At 40.9% G+C, this 13,784-nt stretch overlaps 1 protein-coding gene across 1 annotated transcript in view; it reads right to left on the reverse strand.

The window, feature by feature from the left end:
* Window positions 1–1,066: 1,066 nt before the first annotated feature.
* e2f2 (E2F transcription factor 2) overlaps window positions 1,067–13,784 on the reverse strand; it is a 36,332-nt gene continuing 23,614 nt past the window's right edge. The window contains exons 3-7 of the mRNA XM_061967930.2: window positions 13,506–13,725; window positions 11,065–11,228; window positions 10,873–10,985; window positions 2,526–2,697; window positions 1,067–2,327 (exon numbers count right to left, since the gene is read on the reverse strand). Coding sequence (XP_061823914.2) covers window positions 2,047–2,327; window positions 2,526–2,697; window positions 10,873–10,985; window positions 11,065–11,228; window positions 13,506–13,725 — 950 coding nt within the window. The 3' untranslated portion in view covers window positions 1,067–2,046. The remainder of the gene's footprint in view (window positions 2,328–2,525; window positions 2,698–10,872; window positions 10,986–11,064; window positions 11,229–13,505; window positions 13,726–13,784) is intronic.

The following is a 13,784-nucleotide window of genomic DNA, read 5'->3' on the forward strand; positions in this document are numbered from 1 at the left end:
GGCATGCCGGGGCCGACCCCGAGATGGCGGCAAGGAGGCGTGGCCGGCGGGCCAGCGGCGAGGCGGGGCGCGCCGGGTTCGTTGCCGTAATAAACATCAGGTGCGTGGATCGCCCGGCTGCGCACAATTGTGTAATCCCCTCCCAGTGTGTAAAAGGGCGGCAGCCGAGAACGACGGGGCAGAAGGAGCTGGAGAGACGCGAGCACATGCAGCGCGAAATCAACAGAGAGCGAGGGACAGACGACGACGCGGGAGGCTGAAAAGCGACCGGAAGAGCGAGCAGTGGAAGAGGAAGGAGCTGTCGGAGGTTCCGCAGCCTCCGAAGCGGAACCTCCAGGTTCTGTAACAGCTTCTTCCCTCAGGCCGTAAGACTCTTGAACGCATCATGATTAAATTATCCCCTCAACTCCCCCCAAAATGGATTAACTCGCTGGAATAATAAAGACATCATAACATACATCCATAAACGCATGTGAAAAAGTGCAATATATTTATCTGTACAGTAATCTATTTATTTATATATATTTATTCATTTTATATATATATTTATATATTATTTATTTATATATGCACCTTATTGCTTTTTTTATCCTGCACTACCATGAGCTGATGTAACGAAATTTCGTTCTTATCTGTGCTGTAAAGTTCAAATTTGAATGACAATAAAAACTATTGAAAAATAAACGAAGTCACAAACTGCTTGCCGTCATGTCAGTCCTTGGTGGTCCATGGAACCCCGACAGCGAGAGACTGTCACAATGTGATTCCAATATTCCAGTAGTGCGTAAATGTGTTCCTGTATAGTATTTCTCCAGCAATGGTCACGTGGTGACATCAATTATGGTATTTTGAGAGGTACTTATTGAAGTTGGACATCACTGAAGGCCTAGGTGGGAAACGCACGGTCCGCCACTGAGTTATACCAATGACATCAAAAGCTTAACAAAAAAGTGTTACAGTCGGTTTGCATGTGTAATGCATGGTTTCTGTGTTTATTTAAAAGTTTCAAAACACAATATTACAAAAATATTAAGTGCTGCAGGTCATACAAAAAAAAAGTCTTGTATGAAAACAAATCAGCAAAAATAATATAAATACAAAATCACTTATGTACAAATACCAAAAGAAAAACCAAACAATGCTTACTCAAATAACTATATGAATTCACATTTCCAAATCTAAATGATAAAAAAGTTAAACAGTAAAACACACGCACACACACACACACACACACACCTATAAAATCTATGAACTCATGCTGTCAAACTCACACCCAAACTTTCAAGTTTTTATGTTAGGACAGGACTGTTAGCTTATCTCCAACAGCTGAGGGGGGGGGGGAAGCCCATTGAATATCAATCACGTCATCAACTTTCCGTTTCCCAGGTGTGACAACGTCTCGGGATAACTCTGAACAGCTCAAATGGTTTCTTTTAAAAGTTGAACTAACCCCACATGTGGCAAAAGGGGAACAAACAAACAAACATAACACGACAATTTCAGAAATACAATACAATAGTAATTGTGCATTACTAAATCATTTAAAGCAATTATTAAACTACCACTGTGATTTGAAATCAAGGATTCCAAAGGGTAAGTGATCCTTTGCTGGGTCACGGCTTGTTCGGCGAGGACTCGCACGGTCCTGAACGCTGGTCAAAATGACAACAGACTGAAATAACTTCACGTAGTTAATAAACTACCGCAGGTGGCACGTGTTGTGTGCTCAGTGCTGGTATGGCTTGGAGTTTACTTCCTTCCAGTGATTGGTTTAAACCTGTAAAAGCTGCACGGCCATGGCTTTTAAAGCTGCCAGTAGAATGCTGCCCCCTATTGGCAAAGACATAATTCCTGAGTTCAACGCACTATAAACACGGTCTGCCCTATGTCATCACTCCTATGACCAGTTGATTTTGTTTCCTAGGGGGATTTGCAGCCAAATCCTATGAAGATGTGGGGGGGGGGGGGGGGGGGGGGGGTAAAACAACTCACAGCGGCATTAAAACGAGCATCATAGTGTGTACTTCCTAAATGTCCCATCACCTCTTACAAGAGATCGTTGAGGTCGTACGTGTCGAAGAAGTCGGACACTCCCTCGCCGTCCTCCAGGCTCCACAGGTAGCTGTGGTCCAAATGCGGGGAGAAGCTAACAAAGGGGGTGTTGGGGTCGGCCGTAAAGGACGTGCCGGGCAGCTGGTCCTCGGTGATCTGGAGCAGGCTGGGGGGCAGACCCAGAAGACCCTCCACATCCAGCAGAGAAGAGCCCGGTGCCGCGGTGGTGGAGGGGGAAGAAGAGGAAGAAGCTGGGGCTGGTGTCGAGCAATTTTCTGTAGGGAGTTCAAAAACAAACAAAACATATCTAAATCAAGGCTCCTTAGCGTTAAATATTGTTGCTTGTATATTTTTCTTTTTGGAATAACCCCCAATTATAAGAAATGTCTCATTGTGCAGGGTCCGGGAATGTATACTTGTAAACCAGCAGGTGGCGCCAAACGGCTTCAACCCAGCTTTTTTCTTCTGCTAACCTTCGACAGGTTCTTCTTTGATGCAGAGGTCTAAGGGCTGCACTGGCGTCGTCAACGGCTTTTCGGGTGTGACCGAGCACTTGACAGGACTGGCGTCTTCAAGGCCCTCCTCCGGACACAGGTACACCTCTATAGGGCCATTCTTGCTCTTTAGATAGATTTGTAATGACCCCTGGCATAGAAGAGAGGAAACATTTAGTCTTTGATGGACTCAAGGGCATTGTTTCCTACTTATTCCAAAGACAACAATTGTATAGAAACAGGAGCGCAGAACGTCCGTTTTTCACACAGAGATCCTGCAAAAGGGCCATAACAGTAAATCCTGTGACTTTTACACAGAACCTAACGAAAGCAGAATATTGCGGTGACTTTGTGCAGTTTCACACAGTGCACCGCCTCTGAAGTCAGAACATTGGATGGTAGACTTAGTCCCCTTCTCTAGGCCACCGTTAGCCAATGTTTATCTCTAGGAATTTCCCAATAGACATTTTTGGCTTCCGATCCGATTTTTTTTGGCCTCAAATCCAATCCGGTCGGTTGAAAATAAATTAGAGAACTGAAAATGTTTCATACCAAGTAACTAAAGTAATAACAGATTTTTAGAAAGCTTACATTATCTTATTACATTCAGAATTTGCTAGTATTGTTAAATATTAATTTCTGTGGTATTGAATGTAGGGCTGGTCGATTATGGCAAAAATAATATTCACTAATATTTTGATTGATTTTGTAATCACGATTAATTACACGATTATTCATCATTTAAATATAGTTTTTAAAAAAATGAAATAATTCAGTAACAATTAAACCACAAGTTAAATAATAATCATAGCAATAACAAATCATTAAAATAATAATATAATATATATATAATATAAAAAATAAAATCACGTTTTTGCATTTAATTTTTTTTATTTCGTTTTTTTTTATAGCTTTTATACTTATTCTACCACCATCAAATGTGTGCTTTTTGTGTCAAATAAAATGTTTGTTAATTAAATGCAAAAATCCTCACATTATTTGGTGCAATACATCTTTAGACAATTTTGACTAGTATTTAAGGTGAAAGCATAAGAATTGTGTAAATGTATCAGTAAGTTATTATGGTTGTGTAAGGTACTTTTTTGAAACTTTTATTTTGTCAGTGCAGTCATATCGGATGTGGCGAACCACGCTTTTATTGTGAAGGGGGAATTGTGCTGTGCTGTTGTTGAATAACACAATTTCACTCACATGCATGTCAATTTCCATGATATTCCGCATTTAACAGCGGGTTTCGTCCAACTATGTGACTTCTTCCAATGTTACGTAAACGAGGAAATCATATTGACATACTTTTTTTTGTTGAGTTTAGTGATTATTGATTAGGCATAAAATTGGCAACCATGGTGACATTTCAAACTTCTAGTAGACGTGGTCTTTTTTTCACTCCTTCACTGCACATCAATGTTACCGTTACAAACTACGGAATTTGCATGCCCATTCATCTTTTTTTTTCTCGATTATTATATTTTCATAATTGTGAGAAGCAAAAAAAAATCTAAACCAAAATGCGATTAATTGTCCAGCCCTAATAGAATGTTACGAACAATTATTTTAACAAAATAAAACGTTAAGTGCACAATAGCTAAACAAAAACAAAAACTACTATTGGCTCCCATTTACCGTATTTTTCGGAGTATAAATCGCACCGGAGTATAAGTCGCACCTGCCGAAAATGCATAGTATAAAAGGAAAGTTGCACTGGAGCCCGGCCAAACTATGAAAAAAACTGCGACTTATAGTCCGAAAAATACGGTAAATATTTTGGATTTTGCGGTCAAAGCCTTCCTGTATCTGAGACTTACTTATTATCTCTGTAGAGTAAACAATACAAAAATGACCAAAAATATTTTGTAATAACAATAAGAAAAATATCAACCAAATCACTTTAGTATTGTTTGTATACTGATACTATACTAAGTATCAATAGTACCGACATCTGGATCGATCACCCCTACTTTACACCAACGCTATAGCATGTAGCTTAGGGCTGGGCGATACGGCTGAAAACTGTATCACAATATACGTTTTTTTATATTGGTCGATATTGCTAATTATTGATATTTGTATGACCTATGGAAAATATGGACCATGAGAAAAATTTTACAAATGTTAACATTCTTTATTTCAAATGTAACCTTCCTCCGATTATAACCCCCTCAGCTATCAAAGCAGAAAGGAAAGAAAATGTCAACACAACCATGGAAAACACTCAAACAATGTAAACGAAATTCTAAAAATCCCCACAAACACAATAACCTGATTAGATCAAGGTGTAAAAATAAGGAATATGTAAGAAATGCTTGATAAAGTGTATCAAAATAGTGTAAATTGAAAAAAATGTTTTTTTTGCAGGTTTACTGGCAGAGAGTTACCGTATTTTCCGCACTGTAAGGTGCACCTAAAAACCTCCAATTTTCTCAAAAGCTGACAGTGCGCCTTATAATCCGGTGCGCCTTATATATGGACCAATATTGAGCCACAACAGGTCTCGCAACTATGGGATGCATAATGTAACCCCAGCCTCTACTGTAGCGTCTATTCTATGCGCCTTATAATGTGGTGCGCCTTATATATGAACAAAGTTTTAAAATAGGCCATTCATTGAAGGTGCGCCTTATAATCCGGTGCGCCTTATAGTGCGGAAAATACGGTACCGTATTTTCCGCACTATAAGGCGCACCGGATTATTAGCCGCACCTTCAATGAATGGCATATTTCATAACTTTGTCCACCAATAAGCCGCCCCGGACTATAAGTCGCGCCTACGCTGCGCTAAAGGGAATGTCAAAAAAACAGTCAGATAGGTCAGTCAAACTTTAATAATATATTAAAAACCAGCGTTCTAACAACTCTGTTCACTCCCAAAATGTACGCAAATGTGCAATCACAAACATAGTAAAATTCAAAATAGTGCAGAGCAATAGCAACATAATGTTGCTCGAACGTTAATGTCACAACACACAAAATAAACATAGCGCTCACTTTCTGAAGTTATTCTTCATTCATAAATCCTTCGTCTTCGGTGTCCGAAGTGAAAAGTTGGGCAAATTTACGATCCACTGGCAGATGTTGGCGTCGTCTGGCGCTGCCTCCTCGTCTTAGTGAAGGTGTGTTCGCCTTCTGTCCTCCATTGTTCCCACGCAGTTAGCAGTCTAGCTTCGAATGCCCTGTTGACACCAATATCTAGCGGCTGGAGGTCTTTTGTCAATCCACCCGGAATGACGGCGAGTATTGAATTAAGCGCGTAAGCGTGTCTCTCAATGTGCTGTTATGAGCTAGCAAATATAACAACTACACTACCCAGCATGCAACGATAGTTACGAGCATGCGCGGTAGCCCTGAGAAGCGTTGTTGTATGCTGGGAGTTAGAATGTGGTTATGAGCACGCTGTGAGTAAACGTTGAGAACTCAGTTAACACGCCTCGTCTGCATTATTTATAATTAGACAGACAACACACTTAATAGGAGCCATTTTGGGGTCTTTACATAAACACACAAATGGAAATGAAACGTCACATATCCCAGCATGCACGGCGCGCTTCTTCTACGGGGAAAAAAGATGGCGGCTGTTTACCGTAGTTGCGAGACCTAAACTTTATGAAAATGAATCTTAATATTTATCCATATATAAAGCGCACCGGGTTATAAGGCGCACTGTCAGCTTTTGAGAAAATTTGTGGTTTTTAGGTGCGCCTTATAGTGCGGAAAATACGGTACATAGCCTGTCTAATATTGAATTTTGTCTGTTATTCTCATTTCGGTATGAAAATGTATTTGTTATGCACTGCAGTAATGAATATTTAAATATTATTGCATCAAATTATTATTTTAAATTAGCAAATGTGTTACTTTTGTTAATTATTTAAGTTTTACAGTCCTGCACTTTTAGTTCCTAACTGTTGTTTCCGTACATCTGAAAAGGGAACGGACGAGGGTTAAAAAGAAAAGATGAGCGCGGCGAAGGACTGCGGTCCATTTGAAAAAATCAAAAAAACTGCCATATGGTCGAGGTGACTTTATTATTATTTTTTTAAATCGACAATTTCTTTGCTCTCTGCAGCACTCTTCTTTACTTTCTCTTCACAACCAAACGTGATATTTGATATTGTAACACGATTGGCTGTTTAGTGTGTCCCTCTCATTGCTCACTGACCACTTCCTGTTTTGCCAGTTTACCAGCGTGCGAGTGCCTTGTTCATGCAACAAACCATGCCTCATCCTTTTCGGTTTCTTTTGACTAAAAATATATATACAGTCGCGATCAAAAGTTTACATACACTTGTAAAGAACATAATGTCATGGCTGTTTTGAGTTTCCAATAATTTCTACAAGTCTTATTTTTTTGTGATAGAGTGATTGGAGCACATACTTGTTGGTCCAAAAAACATTCATGAAGTTTGGTTCTTTTATGAATTTATTATGGGTCTACTGAAAATGTGACCAAATCTGCTGGGTCAAAAGTATACATACAGCCAACGTTCCCTCTAAGGTGCGCGCCTGTGCAAATGCGCAGTGCTCAAGCGTCCTCTGCGCACAGCAAATATATGCCGCGCACCAAATCAAATCCCATCTGAATTCTAAACAAAATAAACACATTTGTTCTGTGTAATTTTGCAACGCAACTCTGAGTGACAGTGACAACAAGCGGCACTAACGGTGTTCGTCAACACCGTTCAATTATTGTAACGTCTATCGAGATGCTTCGAGGCCAGGAATTATATCGATCACTTTATTGTTTATACTGTTTATATTTGGCCATAACCACACCAAAAACATGAGTAAAAAACTTCTATCTCGAAAAACTAGTAATTTTCTGCCGTACAAACCAGGGCAAAACCAACTTGTCATCTGTCACCAACACGCATAGCACTAAGCCACTGGTGCGTTTATGGCTACACAAAAAGTCGGACAACTCAAACGCCACACAAAGTTACACTATGACTCCTCAGTCATACGTGTGCTTTTTCTACTGTCATTTATTATTAATGTTAATTTATTGATATTAATCATGGAATGCTGTTACTAGAGAAAGTTACAGGAATGCACACTTCATCCTATGCTTACATTTCATTGTGCAACATGAGGATGTTTAAGGGCAACTAAATGTGATCTCTGAAAGGGGCACAAATGATTTCCAAAGCAGGACCCCCACCCAGACATATTGTACAATACTAATCCATAGCTTATGAAAAACAAGATTTCTTTTATTTTCATTACAAGTGGGACAAATCACTAATATTACAAAATAATCTCATGAAAATGACTCCTCTCATTTGAGTGTTATTATAAAAGATTGGTTTGAGACAGGTGTGCTGCTGGTATTGCCACGTGTGCTCCATTGAATGCTCAGGGAGTTTTTGTGTTTGCTCAGACACATGAACAATTAGAGGGAACATTGCATACAGCAATGTTAATATTTGGTTACATGTCCTTTGGCGCGTTTCACTGCAATAAGGCGCTTTTGGTAGCCATCCACACGCTTCTGGTTTAATTTTTGACCACTCCTCTTGACCAAACTAATGAAAAGTACCGGTCCGCCACCGGATCTACACCCAGCATCCACTGTAATGATACCAAGTACAGGAGCGTATCTAGTCGATACTACTATGATTACGTCAATATTTTTTGGCATCACAACATCTTCTTTCGTTTTTTTAAAATGTATATTATGTTTGTAAACTCAAGAAATATGTCCCTGAACACATGAGGACTTTGAATATGACCAATGTATGATCCTGTAACTACTTGGTATCCGATTGATACCCAAATTTGTGGTATCATCCAAAACTAATGTAAAGTATCAAACAACAGAAGAATAAATGATTATTACATTTTAACAGAAGTGTAGATAGAACATGTTAAAAGAGAAAGTACCGTATTTTCCGCACCATAAGGCGCCCTGGGTTAAAAGCCGCGCCTTCAATGAACGGCATATTTCAAAACTTTGTCCACCTATAAGCCGCCCGGTGTTGTAAGCCGCATCTAACTGCGCTAAAGGAATGTCAAAAAAACAGTCAGATAGGTCAGTCAAACTTTAATAATATATTAAAAACCAGCGTTCTAACAACTCTGTTCACTCCCAAAATGTACGCAAATGTGCAATCACAAACATAGTAAAATTCAAAATAGTGCAGAGCAATAGCAACATAATGTTGCTCGAACGTTAATGTCACAACACACAAAATAAACATAACGCTCACTTTCTGAAGTTATTCTTCATTCATAAATCCCTCGAATTATTCTCCTTCGTTGTCCGAATTGAAAAGTTGGGCGAATGTGGGATCCAAAATGTCGTCTGGCGCTGTCTCCCTGTCTCCCTGTCTTGGTGAACGTCACGTGTGTTCGCCTTCTGTCATCCACTGTTCCCACGCAGTTAGCAGTCTAGCTTCGAATGCCCTGTTGACACCAATATCTAGCGGCTGGAGGTCTTTTGTCAATCCACCCGGAATGACGGCGAGTATTGAATTAAGCGCGTAAGCGTGTCTCTTAATGTGCTGTTATGAGCTAGCAAATATAACAACTACACTACCCAGCATGCAACGATAGTGACGAGCATGCGCGGTAGCCCTGAGAAGCGTTGTTGTATGCTGGCAGTTAGAATGTGGTTATGAGCACGCTGTGAGTAAACGTTGAGAACTCAGTTAACACGCCTCGTCTGCATTATTTATAATTAGACAGACAACACACTTAATAGGAGCCATTTTGGGGTGTTTACATAAACACACAAATGGAAATGAAACGTCACATATCCCAGCATGCACCGCGTGCTTCTTCTACGGGGAAAAAAGATGGCGGCTGTTTACCGAAGTTGCGAGACCGATACTTTATGAAAATGAATCTTAATATTTATCCATATATAAAGCGCACCGGGTTATAAGGCGCACTGTCAGCTTTTGAGAAAATTTGTGGTTTTTAGGTGCGCCTTATAGTGCGGAAAATACGGTAAGCAGATATTAACAGTAAATGAATAAGTAGATTAATAATTAATTTTCTACCATTTGTCCTTAATGTTGACAAAATAATAGAATGGAAAATGACACAATACGTTACTGCCTATGTCAGGGGTCGGCAACGCGCGGCTCCGGAGCCGCATGCGGCTCTTTGATCACTCTGATGCGGCTCAGATGCATACTTGCCGACCCCCCCGATTTTCTCGGGAGACTTCCGGATTTCAGTGCCTCTCGCAGAAAAGTCCCGGGATTAATATTCTCAGATTTTCACCCTTTACAATAATAATAATAAGGGCGTGCCATGATGGTACAGTATTTAGCCCCTCTACAATCTGTATTAACAGCGTGCCAGCCCAGCCTCTTGTTGTATGCATCTTCTGCTTGCACACGGAAGTGACAGCAACGCATACTCGGTCAACAGCCACACAGGTTACACTGACGGTGGCCATATAAAACAACTTTAACACTCTTACTAATAATGCGCCACACTTTGAACCAAAACCAAACAAGAATGACAAACACATTTCGGGAGAACATCTGCACCTTAACACAACATAAACACAACAGAACAAATACCCAGAATCCCATGCAGCCCTGACTCTTCCGGGCTACATTATACACCCCTGCTACCACCAAACCTGCTCCCTCACACATCAACCCGCTGGTTGTAGTGGGGGCTAAATGCTGTACCATCACGGCACGTTCGAGAGAACAGTTGCCTTGAAATACGTAGTCTGCCGGAAAAATCGGGAGGGTTGGCAAATATGACGCTGTCAAGCACCATTCATATAAAACCCGCGGGTCGCACTAACATTCAATTTTCATATTAAGGTGTGGGTCGCGTGTCTGAGACCCTTGGTTTATACATAGCACAAAGCAAGAAAAAAAACTTTGTATGCAGTGTTATTTCATTTTAAATTTCAAAAGATTTTTGTGGCTCCCATTGTTTTCTTTCATTTGTGAAACTGGTCAAAATGGCTCTTTGACTGGTAAAGGTTGCCGACCCCTGGCCTATGTCATCAGACTAAATTAGGAGCGTTTGTTTGCTTACTTACTGATAAAAGACAAGTTGTCTTGTATGGTCACTATTTCATTTAAGGACAAACTTGCAATAAGAAACATATGTTTAATGTACCCTAAGATTTTTTGTTAAAATAAAGAAAATGCAATTTTTTGTGGTCCCCTTTATTTAGAAAAGTATCGAAAAGTATCGAAAAGTACTGAAAAGTGTCGAAATAATTTTGGTATCAGTACCGGTACTAAAATATTGGTATCGGGACAACACGAGAGGCCAATAAATGCAGGATCTCCGTGTGAAAGAGGGGGAGGTGTGTCCAAAGAAGCGTGCTCACCTCGGCCGTGTCTGGCACCTCCAGCTTTGTCTCGGAGGGAGCCTTGACGGCGACGACCGTCTGGTCTCTGAGGCTGCCAATGGACCTGATGTCTTGATACGTCACATAACCCAATGTAAAGGGGAGGGGTCAAGGTTCACAACCATCTAGATACTTGACAGACATCTTTATTGATGCATGTATGTAAAGGATATTTCTGATTGTCTTTGTGCTCAGTGAGCTGTTTGAGATGTGCGGTGCTGGAGTGGATGAGCTCGTCCAGGGATTGCTCCGCTCTTTCCAGGTCTCCCAGCTCTTTCCTCAAAGCTCGAGCCTTCTCTCCTCCGCTGGCACCGCCTTCGAACACATCTCCCACCCTGCAGGAAACAAGAGAACTGAGTTTTTGTCCAAAGAAAATGTGTTTATTTTTAATACATGCAGACCTTTAGGAGATCAGGCCCTTAATATCCTCCAATAAACACACAAGACTGGTCTTTTTCGAGTATTGTAGTGAAGTCATTTTCAAAAAGGTAAATAATGGCAGGGTATAGACTACTGGGAGCTAACAATTAAACAACAGCTCAGCACAAAATAGCACACATGCTAGATATATGTAATAAGTGTCCTTAATTCAACAATATTGCAGTTTAAAACAACATTTGCAAATATAAACAAGAATCAAAATAATTATATTTGCATAGTACTTATACATACAAAGTCTAAGGCCAAAAGTGTCCCTGTCATTTAATTTACTGCGTCATGAGCTTAACTTAAAAGGGAAACTGCACTTTTTTGGGTGAATTCTGCCTATCGTTCACAATCATTATGAAAGACATGACGACGGATGGATTTACAGGCCTACTGAAACCCACTACGACCGACCACGCAGTCTGATAGTTTATAAATCAATGATGAAATCTAAACATTGCAACACATACCAGCTAACTAAAGTGCAATTTTAAATTCCGCGCGAAATATCCTGCTGAAAACGTCTCGGTATGATGACGCCGGCACGTGACGTCACGGATTGTAGAGGACATTTTGGGACAGCATGGTGGCCAGCTATTAAGTCGTCTGTTTTCATCGCAAAATTCCACAGTATTCTGGACATCTGTGTTGGTGAATCTTTTGCAATTTGTTCAATGAACAATGGAGACAGCAAAGAAGAAAGCTGTAGGTGGGAAGCGGTGTATTGCGGCAGGTGTTGTGCCGGATAACGCACCCCCACCGTAGAATGCACCCCCTGACTGTTGTGCCGGATAACACAGCCGGTGTTTCATTGTTTACATTCCCGGAAGATGACAGTCAAGCTTTACCATTGGCCTGTGGAGAACTGGGACAACAGAGACTCTTACCAGCAGGACTTTGAGTTGGATACGCAGATGCGGTACCGTGAGTACACATGCAGCTGCAGCTTCCAAACATTTGATCGATTGCCCGTACGTGCGTGCCGCTATGTGCATGTCACGTACGTAACTTTGGGGACTTTGGGGAAATATATGTGCTGTATGAACTTTGGGGAGGTGAACGGTACTTTGGGCTGTGGGATTGAGTGTGTTGTGCAGGTGTTTGAGTTGTATTGGCGGGTTATATGGACGGGAGGGGGGAGGTGTTTGTTATGCGGGATTAATTTGTGGCATATTAAATATAAGCCTGGTTGTGTTGTGGCTAATAGAGTATATATATGTCTTGTGTTTATTTACTGTTTTAGTCATTCCCAGCTGAATATCAGGTCCCACCCGCCTCTCACAGCATCTTCCCTATCTGAATCGCTCCCACTGCCCTCTAGTCCTTCACCCTCACTTTCCTCATCCACAAATCTTTCATCCTCGCTCAAATTAATGGGGAAATGGTCGCTTTCTCGGTCCGAATCGCTCTCGCTGCTGGTGGCCATGATTGTAAACAATGTGCGGATATGAGGAGCTCCACAACCTGTGACGTCACGCTACTCGTCTGCTACTTCCGGTACAGGCAAGGCTTTTTTATCAGCGACCAAAAGTTGCGAACTTTATCGTCGATGTTCTCTACTAAATCCTTTCAGCAAAAATATGGCAATATCGCGGAATGATCAAGTATGACACACAGAATGGACCTGCTATCCCCGTTTAAATAAGAAAATCGCATTTCAGTAGGCCTTTAAAGCATTCTAAATATGGAATAAACGTAAATAAAAGTCCGCTTACAGGAGCTATCTCACCCTCTGAGAAGTTTTAATAAAGTTTTCCAATGTTGTAAAAATGCGTAGAATAAATATTACATTTCAACATTTCTGTTAACGAAGATTTGCGTCAGCCTGTGACACAGTCATTTTGATAGTAGGCTAATTAAGCTAATACAGACACTTACATCATGTGTTGCCTTCATTATAACACGTATATACCGTATTTTTCGGACTATAAGTCGCAGTTTTTTTCATAGTGCGACTTATATATGTTTTTTTTCCCTTCTTTATTATGCATTTTCGGCATGTGCGACTTATACTCCGGTGCGACTTATACTCCGAAAAATACGGTAAGTCTTTACATTTTTTGAGGCTCCAGGCAGATTACTTTTTTCTATTTTTGGTCCAATGTGGTTCTTTCAACATTTTGGGTTGCCGACCCCTGGCCCATCCCTACCTAGAGGGCAGATTGCTTCTAGGCTCTTGCACTTACAACCACTGGATGTTGTTCTTCGACTTTTTCCGGATGAGTTGAACTCCCTCCAGGACGTTGGTGATGTCATAAATTCTTCTCTTTTGAACCTCCAGGACATCAGTGGCCCAGTTCAGGTCCAAAACTCCGTCTGGAGACTCGGCAATGAGGCCCACAAATTTTTTAGTCAGCAGGCCCAGCGAGGTGTCGTATCTTGTCCGCTCTCCTGGCGACTTTGGAGCTGAAGGCAACGACCAGACTTTTCTTACACAACAGTAACTTTGTTTTAAAGTGATGATA

Source organism: Nerophis lumbriciformis, linkage group LG08 (genome assembly GCF_033978685.3).
Source record: "Nerophis lumbriciformis linkage group LG08, RoL_Nlum_v2.1, whole genome shotgun sequence".
Lineage (NCBI taxonomy): Eukaryota > Metazoa > Chordata > Actinopteri > Syngnathiformes > Syngnathidae > Nerophis > Nerophis lumbriciformis.